This window comes from Manacus candei, unplaced genomic scaffold (genome assembly GCF_025592945.1).
Source record: "Manacus candei isolate 608988 ecotype Guabito, Panama unplaced genomic scaffold, ASM2559294v1 h1tg000050l, whole genome shotgun sequence".
Classification (NCBI taxonomy): domain Eukaryota; kingdom Metazoa; phylum Chordata; class Aves; order Passeriformes; family Pipridae; genus Manacus; species Manacus candei.
In genome coordinates this window covers 2,983,264-2,998,511 of record NW_026138098.1, presented here as the reverse complement: position 1 = coordinate 2,998,511, position 15,248 = coordinate 2,983,264, and the positions used below count along the sequence as shown (strand labels likewise).

At 42.9% G+C, this 15,248-nt stretch overlaps 2 protein-coding genes across 9 annotated transcripts in view; both read right to left on the bottom strand.

Moving 5' to 3' along the window:
* Positions 1 to 2,176, bottom strand: part of HTRA1 (HtrA serine peptidase 1) — a 32,987-nt gene extending 30,811 nt beyond the window's left edge. The window contains exon 1 of the mRNA XM_051799774.1: positions 1,673 to 2,176. Coding sequence (XP_051655734.1) covers positions 1,673 to 2,123 — 451 coding nt within the window. The 5' untranslated portion in view covers positions 2,124 to 2,176. The remainder of the gene's footprint in view (positions 1 to 1,672) is intronic.
* Positions 2,177 to 7,431: 5,255 nt separating this feature from the next.
* PLEKHA1 (pleckstrin homology domain containing A1) overlaps positions 7,432 to 15,248 on the bottom strand; it is a 32,822-nt gene continuing 25,005 nt past the window's right edge. For 2 of the 8 annotated variants that reach the window (XM_051800398.1, XM_051800400.1), the window contains exons 9-13: positions 14,592 to 14,656; positions 13,716 to 13,779; positions 13,294 to 13,383; positions 12,103 to 12,177; positions 7,432 to 9,939 (exon numbers count right to left, since the gene is read on the bottom strand). In XM_051800398.1, coding sequence (XP_051656358.1) covers positions 9,625 to 9,939; positions 12,103 to 12,177; positions 13,294 to 13,383; positions 13,716 to 13,779; positions 14,592 to 14,656 — 609 coding nt within the window. In that variant the 3' untranslated portion in view covers positions 7,432 to 9,624. Of the gene's footprint in view, positions 9,940 to 11,824; positions 12,178 to 13,293; positions 13,384 to 13,715; positions 13,780 to 14,591; positions 14,657 to 15,248 lie in introns of all 8 variants that reach the window. The other 6 variants (XM_051800402.1, XM_051800403.1, XM_051800404.1 and 3 more) reach the window with 6 other exon arrangements.

Here is a 15,248-nt window from a genome sequence, read left to right as displayed (position 1 = left end):
AAATGATTGTCTGGCCACACTCATGATGGATCTGTGACAGCAGAGCTTTCCCAGACAAGGTCCCTATGCAGCCTGTGCATTTTCTGCACAACCCTCCAGAGGCACTTACTGATCTCAGCTCAAACACAGCCCCAGTTCTGCAAACCTTCCGCAGAAAACAGTATTGGTTTCATGAATCGAGAATAAAAACCACAAGGCATTATCTTATATTGGAGGTCAGGAAACTGGGGCGTGAAAGCTTTAATTGTCTCCAATGTCAGCAAACGCCAGCGACGACATCTCATGGAGCACAGCACAGCCCTGACACTGAAGGGAAAGGCAGGGGCACAAAAACTTGATTGTATCAATACCAAAGCTTCAAGTTTGATTTGTAACACAGGATCAGGATTTTGCCTAAACTGAACTTATACATCACAAGATTCTTTTGCTGGAGAGGTAACGACTAAACGTAGCAAAAGATGTGTTTTTTAAAGAAAGAAGTGCAGAAATGGCACAACCTCTACGAAAAGAATGAATCCTCACTCAAACAGCACTGACTTCCTAAAAGATGACTTCAGAAATAAAGACTTAATTCATGCTAATTTTTAATATTACCCCCTAAAGGTGGCTTGGAAGGGATACACAGTCTTGGCTTACGAGGTTTAATCCAGCCTGTATTAGGGGCTGCATCTTGTGACGATCATCCCCTGTTTATCCCAGCACGGTTTTGCCTCGCTGTGTGTCAAATCCTGCACTCACCATTCCTGCAAGACCGAACACTTCACTGGGCTGCTCAGTCCAGCCCCTCCAGCTGCTGAGCCGCAGTTTCGTAACCTAGAAATGTCTTTTTGTACGGTTTACAAATATTTCGCGTCCGTCCTGCAGCTGAGTGCTCACGTTACATCCGATTTGACTACTCTGACAACTAAGAATGCCGAAGGAAAAACACCACTAGTTACGTTGTTACTTATCGGAGACACCTCCATCCTCAAAAAACCCAAACAAACCCAAACAACAACAAAAAAACCCAGAGTCAGCTCGTCACGTTGTTACAGGCCCCCCCCCTTTCCAGCAAGTCTATTACTAATAATCAGAGCGCATCTGCTAAGCCGGGCCAAGGCAGGCAGCTGCCTGCTCTGCCCACCCATTTGCTCCATCACATCCGAACGGCTCCTGCATTCCTGGCTTTATTCCCCGCGGCATTTCCCTGTGACAGAGCGCGCTGGATGGGAGCGCGCCCGAGTTATTTCTCCAAACTTTGCTGGAGCCGCACGGCCGGGCTCGGGTCTGCACCCCTGCCCATTTCGGGGGGTTTGCAGCCGTTTCTCCCGGCTTCGAGCACGGAGCCATCGCTCCTGGGAGGGGTGGCGGGAGACGTTTAAGTCTGGTACGGGATTCTTTCCCCCTCGGTTCTTGGCAGCCGCGCACAAACACCGCATTCTTGCTCTAGTTTCTCGCTGAGCTGGAGCGCCGGACTTGAGCCGAGGCCAACCCTTGTCTCCGGCCCCTCTCCGCGCTCCCTGCCCGGGACGGCGCGGTCCCTCCTCCCGGCGAGGCGGCGGCAGCACCGCCCGGGGACGAGGGATGAAGATGATGGGGCTGAACCTCAGCACCTGCCGCCCCCCGGGACAACCCCCTCCCGCCCCGAACCTCATCGCCTGCCCTCCAGAGACAGCCCTCGCCCCTTCCTTACCCCGCCCGCAGGCTCCGCGCTGGATGGCGATGATGGGCGGCTGTCCCTGGCGCTCGGCTCGGCGGCTGGCGGCCCGCAGCTGGCAGGGGCTGGCGTAGGTCACGGCATCGCTGCCGCACACGGGCTCGCTGCTGGAGCACTGGCAGCGCCCGGCGGCCGCCCGCTTGCGGACCGTGGCCGAGGCGGGGATGCCGGCGCCGGGCGGCACCACGCACTGCAGCCCCTCTCCGCAGGGCGGGCCGCCGCTGCCCGCGCCCCCGCACGGCTCGCCCTCCTCCGCCCCGCACACGCGGCAGCAGCCGCAGGAATCCAGCACGGGCCCGCCGGGGCACGACGCGGGCAGCGCCGGGCACCGCGACCGATCGCAGCGCTCGGGGCAGGCGGGCGATGGGGCGGCGAGGGCGGCGGGGAGCAGCAGCAGCAGCAGCAGGATCCAGCCCCGCAGCGGCATCGCGGCGGCGGGACGAGGGCAGGGGCAGAGGGGCGGCGAGCGCGGTGAGCGCGGCGGGGGCCGGGCAGCGGCTTTAAGCGGCGGCGGGGCGGGGCGGAGCGGGGCCCAGGGACCGGCCCCCCGGGCAGGGACACCCCGCACGGCCCCCCCCCGGGACCGCAACACACCCCCGCCCCGCCGCTCTGCCTCTCGGGGTCAAACTTTCGGGGTCCGCCCCAGCTGCACCGAGTGCTTCGACTCGGCGGTGAAAGCGCCGAAATCGGTGATTAAGATCGGTGGAAAGGGTGATAACACTCTCCTGCAAAAAAAGAGGGGGGTGTTGAACTCTCTTTCCCGCCTCGGGAGTTACGGGAAAGCAATCCAGAGCGAGTGCCGATAACGATTCTGTCTGATAAGGGGAGGGGTGGGAGCGCAGAGCCGCCAGCCCGTCCCCTGGGAGAAAGAGCGAGATTACACGCGTATTATATGGAAATGTATGTAAATACCAGGCACCCCCACGGGGAACGCCCGATATTCCCGCACAAGGCGACCCCTGAAATTCCTGGCTCGGGAAGGACCGGGAGGCGATGGCTGGTACCCGAGGGCAGCGGGGATGGGAGGAAGGATGCTCCCGAGCCGCTTCTGCTCTCCCCGTCGCCTCACCCGAGATTCGCAGAGCCGCAGGGCGAGGTGGATACCAGCAATTAGCAGAAGGTTAATCAACTGAAAGGAAAAAAAAAAAGAAGTCGTCCTCCACCATCCCACAAGCAGGCTGATCCAATTTATCCGGCAGCTGGGCAGCCGCCAGAACCTATGGACAGAGGGCTCTCTGCCATATGCTCTTGGAGCACGGACAAGGTGCTCTGAGAGGCGGTTTAAATACACACAAGTGCCTTCCGAGGGACGAGGCATCGAGGCCAAAGCGGGGAGGGAACGGTTTAACAGAGCTGGAAATCGAGCAAAGCCATTTTTTTTTTTTTTTTAATTACAAGCCGATTAAACTTTTGAACTGACTACCACTCTATAATTATTTAAGTGCACCTTTATCAGGCGCCGATAACCACGCACCTAATGAACTTAACAGCATTTCATCTTGCCTAATGGGTTGTAAACTGTTAGATGTGCTGTGACCAAGGAACTGAGGATGTCAGCAACTACATTAACACAGAATAATTCAGTCTTTTCTCCCAGGAAAAGTTTAACAACGAGTCACTTGAGCAGGTAGAAGCAGCATCCCGGGTGTCTGAATTCAAACCTAATTGTTCCAGGGAACATTATAAAAACTTATCCAACTGTGACCACAAGTGTGCAAAACTCACTTAACTGAGTACCTGAAGGTGGGAAAACACATGTAATGTCCTCAATTAAAGCTCCAATACCAGCCCCTTTACATCTGTTGTTTTCCAGTAGCTTCTATGCTGTGCAAGAAAAGAGATTTCGGAATTGCCTGATTGAACAAGGGACCAAAGGAGTAAAATGGGGCAATTGACAGCAAAACTGCATTAGTGTTAAAATCATTACACTGTTAACAAGTCCGAGAAAAAGTTTGAAAACGTTTAGACGTTTAAATATTTTCAATGTACATGTGTATATATATAAGTATATATATATACATGGATAGATAAAATGGAAAAATGTTTCCAAATTTTTCCATTTATCCAAGCCTGGGTTTGTTTTTGGTTTTTTTTTTTTTTTTTTTTTTTTTGTTGTTGTTGTTTTTGTGGGTTTTGTTTTTGTTTTTGGTTTTTTTGTTTTGGTTTTTTTTGTTTTTTTTTTTTGTTTTGTTTTTACCCCTTTTAAATAAAAACAATTCTTTAAGGAAAGATTAACAGCTTCTAGTAAAAAAAAGAAAAAAAACAGGTTCAGAAAGGATCTTATAAGCTCCTATTTGGAAGCAGGACCAAAATATTCAGTGAACTATAACGGGGTTTTTCACCCTTCCCCACCCAGAGAGGCTTTGCCATGGTCAGATAACTTACTTCTTGAAGGCACTGGAGCCTTATCTCCATAGGCAGGAAAAGACGACACACAGTGGGAAAGCTCCAGGTTCTGTCAACGTTTTTTCTTATATAAATAACACAGAAAAGGGATGCACGTTTGTTAATAGTTAAACACTACAAAGGAAATATATCCCAAGGTCTTAGTGAAAACCATTGATTAGTTCACTTCCAAACAAGTGGACTAGTATTAAGGAATTTCTCCTGTTATGTTTTTCTGTTTCTCAAACCAAGTAAGAATGTCAATCTTCTTTCCAGCATTAAAAATCTAATATTTTATAATATTAGTTTTATAGTTTTCACTGAAAATTAACATCTTTCCAGAATAACTGAGGTAAATCTCTGTAGAGGTTAATAAATTAGCTTACTGAAAAGTGTATTTTTTTGTTATCCATCTAATCTGTACAGAAGCCCAAGAGGCTTTATAAACCCAGAAATTATCATTTCTCCCCCATCATAACATTTTCACACAGAAGGGCTCTCGAAGCCAGCAGACATTTACCACTACTCAAAGAGGCCAAAAGTGGTCTGAAAAACACTTTCACTTGAGGGACTTGGCAGCAAAATATTTCATCTCCCACTTTTCACACGGAACTGGATGACAGGAGGCTCCACCTAGAGATCACACACTGGAAATTCTCCTGGAGGTACAAAAGTTTCGCTGCTGCTGTCAGGGATCCAGGGATGCTGTGACATCCAGCTCAGCCCTGCAAGGTGAGTCTGCACATCTGGGCACACATGGAAAGGCTGGGAAGCAAGTAAAAGATAAATAAAGAGGAGACTTGGCTGGGGAGAAAGGGGTTAAGGTGACAGTCTGGGTCTAGAAGGGTTCTGGCCAGAAATGAGGCTGGTGGAGGTTTGAGAAGGCCAGAATGCCTCCAGTCTGAGCAAATTCCAAAAGCCTGGACTTTGCAGAGCTTTTATAGGTTTATTATGTCTGTGTTACCATTTTGCTTCATTCCTTAATGGCTTTCTCCCAGATTTCCTGGGGGAAAAATGTAACATCCCTACTCCCACCTCCCAAAAACCCAGAACTTCTCTACTTAGTTAAACGTAGTAAGAGAAGTCTTAAAGATTTACTCAAAAAAACCCTTTTTAAGAACATATGCTGGATTCATTGCTACATACAGAAAAAATGCTGTTGCTTTGAAAGGGAATGGCTGCAAACCAGGGATTTTAAAGCTCCATGTTCTTTTCCAGATGTGATTTAGCCCCGGTGCTTACCAGCATTGCTGTTGGCATAATTTACAAAATGAATGAACGATCAGGTTGTCTTTTGAAATGCCTCACCTGAAACCAGGTCGCCTGCCCCAAGAAACACTTGCTAATCTGAACAAACCCTGTGTTTGTGTTCAGATGGCGTTTTCTTGCTGTCAGAGGGCAAACCCACAAGCAGGAGTGCAAATATCACACTACAGACTGTAAAACAAGCGTTCAAACTTCGTAATTTACAGAAAACAAACTCGCTGCTATAAAAACTTGCAGCAGACACCCACCTGTTGAGAACAGACTGACTCAGGTGTGTGCCCGGGGTGTCCTCAGGAGACTGGAGGTGATGGGAATGCAGTGCAACAGAGTGGTTTAAATTCTTAACAGATGTGTTCACTGCGCACATTGATATGCAAAATTAAACTCGTTTTAAATGCAAATCCATAATTACAGTGTGAAAAGTACCACTTTGAAGAGCAGGATTCGACTTCTCCTACATCATTAGGTAGTGCCTTTACAAATGAGTACCAGTTTTTTTTCCTCTGAGGTTGCACAGACAATCTGACCTGTCCAATCTGACCAGGCAGACAGTGTGTGGGACACGATTCACTTACAGAGCAGGACTCAGGTTTAACTCTTCCTTAAGAGAGCTGCCTTCAGTATTTCACTGGAAGGTCTCAGAAGTACTTCAGCAGCTTACTGGCTTGGAGCATCCAATAGTTAAATGGGCAGTTCTCCAAAATATAGATGAATATTAAGACATTAAATGAAGCTGATAAAAGGTAAAACTATACATAGCACAGAGGGCTTCAATTTTTTAATTTCAACTTTTAGACTAAAGTTCTCTATGCAAATTTCCCCTTCTTTAATTTCTTTCCTCTCTCCCACCTCTATTTAATAGGGAACTGTTAAAAGAACAGTGATGTTTCTATCCCATACCTTCAGAGTGCATATTTTAGGAGTGCTCAATAATTTTTTCCATCCGCTATAAAACAGACTTACTACGAATAAAAAATTTGCTTCTGAATATCAGTATTTTCTACTAATACAGCCATTTTTATGACAGGAGATACTCTCTGAGATACACCTTCCACCAGCCCAGGTTGCTCCAAGCCCTGTCCAACCTGGTCTTGGACACTTCCAGGGATGGGGCAGCCACAGCTTCTCTGGGCAACCTGTGCCAGGGCCTCCCCCCACCCTCACAGGGAAGAATTTCTTCTTTATGTCTAATCTTCTGTCTTCAGTCAATTTGTTGCTATTGCTGTTCAAAGCTTACAAGGAGCAAGAATTAGAAAAAACACAAATGAGACACCTAAACAACAAATGTGGAGCAGTCCAGTGACTCAACAACTGGAGTTCCAAGATCAATCTCTATATATGAAATATACTTTAAAAGCAAATGCCTGACTTGGATAATTTTTAAAGCTGGAGCATGACCCCTAGGTGGTGCTGACACCCTGTTATTCCATGAGGTTAAGGCATATGCCACTTTACTATATATCTTGGACCATTACACCCCTTGGCAGCCACCTTCAGGAACGTGGACTGCAGAGTTAGCAGTTACAATTTCTGTAAGTGCCTTATTTTAACACAGTGGGTTTAAATCACACAGAATGATTTGATTCCCTCTTCAGCAAAGGGGCACAGAGTTCACAGTCAGATGTGGCAGTCAAAGAGGAATGTAGATAACTGTGCACAGCCTATATTCCAGGAAAGCATTTCTCAGAGAGAACCTTTCTCATGCAATAGTATAAAACCAGAAAAATGCACGTTACATTTGGTTCCCCTGAGGGGAGGGGGGTTGTTTCCCCTTTCAGATGGAGCCTGAGTGTTTCCAAATATTAACTTGACATTACTGTGCATCTCCCCTTCCTTTGATGCAAAAGTAACCTGAACGATACCTTCTGCATAACACATAAAACTTCCACAAAAGAAACAGAACAGCAAAAGAAAACCAGCTCATTCTCTTCACCTTCTTTCTCAGGCTACACAACCCGATCAGATTTGAAGGATTAAAAAGATGTTGCAGCTGGATAAAAGATAATCTGATCTCTTACATGCTGAAAAGGAATATATTATTCTGGTAAAACATTTAACGTGGTGCAAAGAAACTCAGCCAGATGTTATTTTAAGTTACCCAAACTGATTTATTGACAATTTAAATGTGACATATTTACAGCACTGTTTCTAAAATAATTTAACAATTTCATAGATTTATAAAAGTACTGATAAATAGGAGACCCTGACAATTACCAACCACAAATATTTTGCTATGCTATCGAACTACATCAGTAGTTCTTTTCTTTTTCCTCTTTTTTTCTTTTTCCCTCTTTTTAAAAGTCCCATAATGGAGCTGCTTTACCTCCACCCAATGTTTAAAATTGCCAATACCAAAATATATTAAAATGACCATGCAGTGTGAAAGTTGTACCAGAGCAAGTGAATTCAGATGTTAGACTACAGTAAAAATATTTCAATGCAAAGTGTCTTCCACACAGAATGTACTTGTGAAAAAATAAGCTTTTAAAGAGCTATTGTTTTATCTTTATAGAAATTAAAACCTACAATACTAGTACAGACATTTACAGTAACTTCCAATTCTGTGCTAGTTTTCACATATATCTAAAGAGTCAAACAAAACCAGTAATTTACAGATACCACTGCCTTAAAACAGTGGTTAGTTAGCTTATGGATAAAACAAAAAACAAAAAGAAGGTGCTGATATAATTTAAGGTTTTGAAATTAACTATATTCCATCCTTATATGACACCAATTATTCTATCCTGGGATCAACAAATTGCTGTGGTAATGCCATCCATATCTCTCGAGCAGGAAGTCAGTTTGGAAGTCGGAGAGAAGATGGACTTGAATGATATGTATCTCAGGTTCCAGGAGACAAAAAAGGTATTGCAAAGCTGGACAATCTGAATCACAGTAAGCAGCAGCACGAGATATTTGTGGGGGGGGGTGATTAAAGCAAACATTTTCTCAAAAATGATGAAAAGTACACACCATCTAATCCAATACTTGAAATGTAAAAGGTTCTCCTCATTCGCATCACTGATGCCCCATAACACAGTGTACACACACAACAAATACTCACTTTTTAAACACATATATTGCACAGCCAGTGGGTGCAATACCAGAACACTGGTATCCCTAACATAAGCCTCCTATTTTAAATAGCTGTTTCAAACTATGCTATCCAGAGCGACTCCAATGCTCAAAATCATCAGGAATGGTTTGTGTACTCAACTAACTCAAAAGTGTTTCAACAGCGTGAGAGAAAACACAGGCACTTCAGATCATTAGTGCACCAAAAGTTATAGGCCACGATTGTAGGACTAGGAACAGTTCAGTACCAATAACAACAAAACTAAACAACGAGGTCTTCCACTGATCAATACAGAAACAAGAACTGTTCACAAAGCACTGGTAAGGAAACCACTCTCAAAACAGTAAATGATACATTTAAACATTTAAGGAAACATAATTGCTGCAAAGCCTAATGTAACACAAACCCTACTTAGTTCAAAAGAGCTAAAGTGTCCAAATTCCAAAGTCCAATTTCTCTTCTCCCCCCCTCCAAAACGTCACTACATGCAGTCCATTGAAATCCAAATGTGCAAAAAGTTATAACCCACCTTTAGGAGTGCATCAAAAATAGGCTGACTAGTCAAAATATTATTTTAGTGGAAATTTTACAGCACCATAACTAGAATTCCAAGGGAGTTCAGAATTCTTGTTCTGATAACAAATCAGTTGACACTGCTGATACTAAAGAACAGAGGAAACATTTTGTGCATTTCCTGATATCTGAAAGTCATGGAGAGAAACAATTCTCATTTATGCCTAAAATCTTACTGTAGTTCAAGGTGAAATTAAATAATCACATTTGTTGGCAATAAGTTCTCCACAATATAGCATTAGTTGCAAATTTAGTAAATCTGCCAGATTGGGAATTAAAAATTGCTGGTACTTTGCTTACTTGCAGAAGTACTTTTTTTTTTTTTCTTTGTACGTGTTTTGGGTTGGGTTTTTTTTCTAAATTGTGCAGTTTGGCCCCTCCCTAGTAAGTGATTTACTATCAGGCTTTGAGAAAACGCCCAAGGTCCATTTCTGACCCTCAGCTGAAAAGGCAAAATACAAACACATTATATATACAGGTGTGTGCCCACAAACACACACACACACATATATATAACATCAGTGTTCCGGTTTTTTGTTCTCCTTTCCTATAATTTTCTTTGGTTCAAAGTCCGAGCAAGGAAATTAGAGGACCGAACAAATGGATCATTCTCCAAACACTTCCATCCCTACACATCACTAACTGGAAGGCTTGCATCATCCAGATCCACAAGGCCAGGATCCTGTTCCTGAGTGCCATTTTTACTCCGGGGTTCCCAGGGGCCCCGGTCAGTCACTTTGGAAGTTGATTCTCTTGGAGCGACAGCCTGGATCTTGTAGCTCCCTGGCCTGGCCTTGGTAAAAGACTCGTGAAATCCTCGCTTCTCCAAGGCAGGGGGTTTGGGGTGAGGGGCTGGGACCAGAGGGCTGGAATGTGAGGAGGCTGGGGCTGGGCCGGCAGGACGGACAGCATGGTTGGGTTCGGAACAAGGCTCGGGATGCTCCTGGAAGAGAAGAGAGCGCGTCAGATGAAGCCGCTGACGTCGTGTTGGAAAGATGCAGTTTGAGATTTCAACTCTCGGAAACAAAGCAAAACAACAACAACAACAAAAAAATCGAGACAGAAAATAACACAAAGCGAAGCATCAGCCACGGCAGCAGGAGGCAGGTGCTTTCTCCAGGCGGTGTGTTACTACGTGTGAGCTCACAGCAGGATGTGACAGCAACATCAGTTTCTTCATTTAAAGACATTAAAGTTCTTAAATCAAGCACAGCAGCTCTTTAGACTTTGTAATATAGTCCAGCAAACTGAGGCTCCTTATTTTACTCAGGTGTTAAGTAAGCTTTTGAAGATGAACAATTCAAAGGCCATTGTAAGAAACATCTTTCCAAGGGAAAAGTGTATTCAAACCTATTCATATAAATCAAGCACTTGTGTCCTAAATCCTGGAGTAATGCACATTTTACTGTTCCCTCTTCTTGGGGTAACCACATGCCCAATTTCTTCCAGGGACCAAACAAACATAGTAGCTTTTTTATGCTATCAAGACTGTGTAACAATTTACAGAGCTAAAGGACCTAGAAAAGTAACTGATCTTTAAGCTATTCCTTCCAATTGTCAGGTTATTGTCTTGTGTTTATCATTGTTAACTGCTGGTCTGTCGACCTTTAAATAACTGAAAATAATCTTCCACCATTTACCTACTGATAGAAGTGAGTTCCCAGACTACCTAGGTCTGATTTAATTGTCTAAAACACAGGCACAGAGTGCCATTTTAGATATTTTAGGGCAGGCTGCCCAACCTACAGCTCTGTCTCCAGAACCAGGAGTTCCTCAGGTTGTGCAGCATTATCTCTCAGTTCTGCAGGGATGTCTCAAACCCCTGAACACTGCTGGATCCAGTTTTACAGGCTGTGATCCAAATGCTGTGTGACAACGCAGTGAACTGTGTGTGCATCAGGAGCTGCAGCTGCTGCCACTTCTGCCATCACCAGTGTTAGTCCAGGAACTCCAGGAGTCTGCCAACCCATGGGCATACACAAATCAAGGCATTTTTCAAGCACATTTGTTAGCAAAAAAACCCCATCCCAGATGTGTGTCCAAGATGCAAATACACATACTAATTGAAATACCTATTTTTCACAGTAGTTTTTCTTAGAATGTTACTGCATAAATTCATAAATTTAATCCTAATGGATTCTGCCAAGTGCTACCATTATTTCTTTTTATAAATGAACTAATATTATTGGGTGAAGCTGTGCAACTGTTTTGGGACTTCAGTTTTGTGTTCAGTTTCACTGAAGTATTTCACATTATTTACACTGTCTTATTTAATTTCGTTATTCTGTTGCCTTTACCTGAGGATACTCCACTTTAAGAAAAACATTTGCTTTAGGAGAACATATGGTTAAGTGATTTACCTACTATTCTTCTTATTATTAATAATTTTAGTCCAACAAATGGGACAAAAGGGGTGTTAAGAAACATCTCTATGACTTTTTGCTAATCTGGCCTGAAGGATACTCAGATTTTACTTCCCATACTGGCTGTAATTACACAGTTAAGAAGCCGTGCTGCTGTACTGCTCCTAAGTTGCACTGCTTTGGACAGTGTATCGATTATAGGTTATAAAGCTTCTATGTTTGAACTAGTAATTTCATGCAGGGACTTACAAAGCCATGCAAATCAGGCTACAATGTGATCCTCCCAAACACTGGAGTTACAAGGTGCATGTGTTGTGTGCAGGCATCTGGATTAGTCTGTGGGCAGCTTCGACCTCACCTCGCCTTTGCGCAGTTTCAAAACAAATGTAAAGTAAAATGGAAATATGAACTCTCATGCAAATCAGCTTTAGTACTTTGCTACTGCAGTGACACCAGATCACTTACATTTAAATGTTTAGCACACTTTGAAGTGTAAGCAGTGGTTTTGCCGTTTTTAGCTTTCAATTCATTTAAAAGCATGAAAAAAAACCCAGTGCAAACCTGTGAGTGAACGATATTACTGACGAGTTAGTTTTCAGGAATGGTAATGACAACAGGTAGCGTTATTTTTAGCTTTTTTTTTTTACAGTGCAAATTAGTGTCTAGTCGTAGCCCTCTGTGAAGAAGGTGAGTTTACATGAGAGCCCACATACGTGCTGCATTCACCAGTTCTTGATGTATACCTCTGTATACAAGGATTCGACAGCCTTCTGGCCTGCCGCATCTGGAACACAGTGCAAAGCTAAGATTAGAGTAACCTGGACTCGGGGAAAGAAGAGAACAGAGGGAACAAGAAGTGATGCAGACAGTCATAGCTACATTGCTCAGTTAGCCCCACATTAAAAAAAAAAACAAACAACAAAACAAGCATACACCAGGAAAAGTTATCTGCGTATTTTCATTCCCCCCAAAACAGAAGAGAATTTGTAATGGGAGGTTTTATGTAAAAGCACGAAGCAGCTCTCAAAAACACAGTTGAGAGCTTAGACTGAGTTACCAGAAACACAGTATCAGTGCAAAAGTAGTCAAAAGCCAGATTTAAATTATTATATATCAGCTTATGGGGGCAATGATATATTCAGCTTATTACAAAATATCCCAGAGCCAGAAAATGAAAACCATAGCATGCAACATCTGAACTGTAAAGTATTCCATGTGCTAAATCTGGACATACTTGGAGACACTGTGATACCACAGTAACTTTCACTACTTGTCACAAGTTAATTTGCACTTTGTACTGAACATCTAATACAGTTTAAATGCAAGTAGGTATGAGATGTTGGCTTCAGAAATGCTAAGCTTTGTCACAGTGCCTCAGTTCAGTACTGGGAGATGCTGTTCTCACCACATTTCCAACAGCAAAAACTAACTCATGCAAGCAGAGATCTCTTAGTAACTTTAAACTTGAATCTACATCTGCAAATACAATAAATTATCAACAATGGAGAATGATAATTTAGTAGTGAGAGTTGTTAAAAACAAATTAGGATATTTATCATCTGATTGCAAAATGCAGCAACTAGCAGAAACACCTGAGAGGAATTAGAAAGTTTCAATTTAACTTCCACACTAGTAGTAGTGACAAAGATCATACTGAACTCAGAGGAACTTTTCTAGGTTAGCACTTGCATTATCTACAGGTTCAAGACAAACAATGCACAGAAAGTCGCACACAGGTAGGACTAAGCCAAGGGCTCAACTAAAAACACTGAGTATTTTATGCCAGTCTGTACAAAAGTTCATGCAAAGAGGCTACATTACTACAGGACAGGAGAGAGGAAAGGCAAAAGGAAAAAAAACCAAACAGTCAGAACTTAATGTGCACAAGTGAACATCAACTAATCACATCTCCTGTGAGGTGCAGAGTGACATACGGAGGCTGCTGATCTCCCAGGTCCCCGCTGTGCTACAATGGCCCCCGAAATTGCCTTTATCCAGCTGTGCATGTCCTCGGGACTGTCAGCCTGCAGCAAACAGCACACATGTCATGGTCAGCACAACTCAGCTCTCCCAGTGTCACGATCACCTGCACCAGAATAACAGCCTAACCCTGCTTCACTCTGTTATTCAAAGCCGTTGGAAATTCTGTTTCTTAACCCGGACATTTTTGAAGTTCTTACTCTGAATTTACTATTACGTTTATATAGTTATATAAAACAATAAATAAAACATACTGAGTATCACCTTCCCTCTGAAAATCATGGCACAGTCAAAGTAAAGAAGCACTTCTGTTTCAAAGCTGTATTTAACTATGGCAGTCTCTTGGTTTTGCCCCAAGTTTAAAAGAAGAAATTACCTGTACATAAAAGGTTCGAGAAGTTGTTACAATTTCAAAGAGATTGTCTCTCATCATTATATCACTGTAAATGAAATACAAAGATACATCAAAAGCAAGTACAACTTTCCCACTGTATTTTAACAAGATTCTAGGGTGGGCAGAGAATCAGAGTATTTGTTGCCTGACTCTTGCATTTCTTGACCACTCTACTATTGGTTTTCTGCTAATTTTAGCCTTAAGACACTTTAATTTATCAGTGGCATGTGTGCTACTACATATATTTCTTATTGGAACATTCTAAATCATCTAATAAGTTTAGAAATATTTACTGTTCTTGTCAAATTTCTGTAAAATTTCTCACTTATATTTTGTTATGTCTTTGCAAAGTACTAGTCCTAAACAGTAGCCTGCTAAAAAAAAAAATTCAATATCCATCATGACTACTGCAAAGGCAATTATTGCTTAACAAATTGGCATTTGGTGGGAGGGAAACAGCAGGATAAAGAGTGTTCTCATCCAGATTCAGACATCTGATGTGAGTTAATGTCCTCTAAAAGTTTACAGATTATATAAGCAGAATAGAGACTCCTAAAATTGCTGGCTCAGATCAAACAGCACCCATGCATCTCTAACTCACGATTCCATGATATTCCTTTGTTCCACCCTTGTCCAGTGCATTTACATCCTACTGAATGTTACAAGTTGGAAACACACACTAATATAGAGCCCTTAAAACCAGATTTATGCATAAAACCAGCTCCTGTCCCATAAAGAGAGACTATCCCACCTGCACACATCAACTGAAGTTATTAAACAGTTCTCCAAAGGGCAGTCTGGCCATGACAAAGCAGGGAATTACATCCCATGTAATGGCATCTGTGCTTCTCTCCTCACCTTTGTTTGCATTCCTGAACTTTATGGACCTCCTTAAGTGGTATAACCCTGAGAGGTTCCTTTTCCTGGAAAAATAAAAAGGCAAACATATTTCAGTAGAGTATACCTAACAGCTAGAACGGAGTCAGAAAGCCAGTGGACAGGACAGCAGACTTACATAACTGAGATTTTCAAGGCAGTCACTTATGCAAAAGGTGGTGTCAACCAAAATTTAGTTTGCTTTTGCAAGTGTTAAACTAACCATGGCACTTGCAATGAAGAGGAGGACAAATCAAGAAGTAAAAAAACCCCAAAACATTCATTCCATACCCTCATGGAGACAACCACCCCTGTCCTCTTCCCCTAACCAGGTCAGAAAATTGAATCTGCCTCAAGTAGCTTATTTCAGTAAAACTGTCATTATAATCATTTGCTATGAAATGCTAACATAGAAGATGCTTTATTAATTGTACTGCATGACATGGCTTTAAGCAAGATTAATTGTATTCTGTATTTAATACAATTAAAAATAATACAAAGAAACTAATCCTACAACATCTGTAAAAGAGTAGCTACTCCTAAAACATCAGAAAATTCTGTTACCATAACAAAAATAAATGTTTAAGTTTCACGCAACAGGAAAAAAGTGAGACTATTCAAACAGAAATACTTTCACTT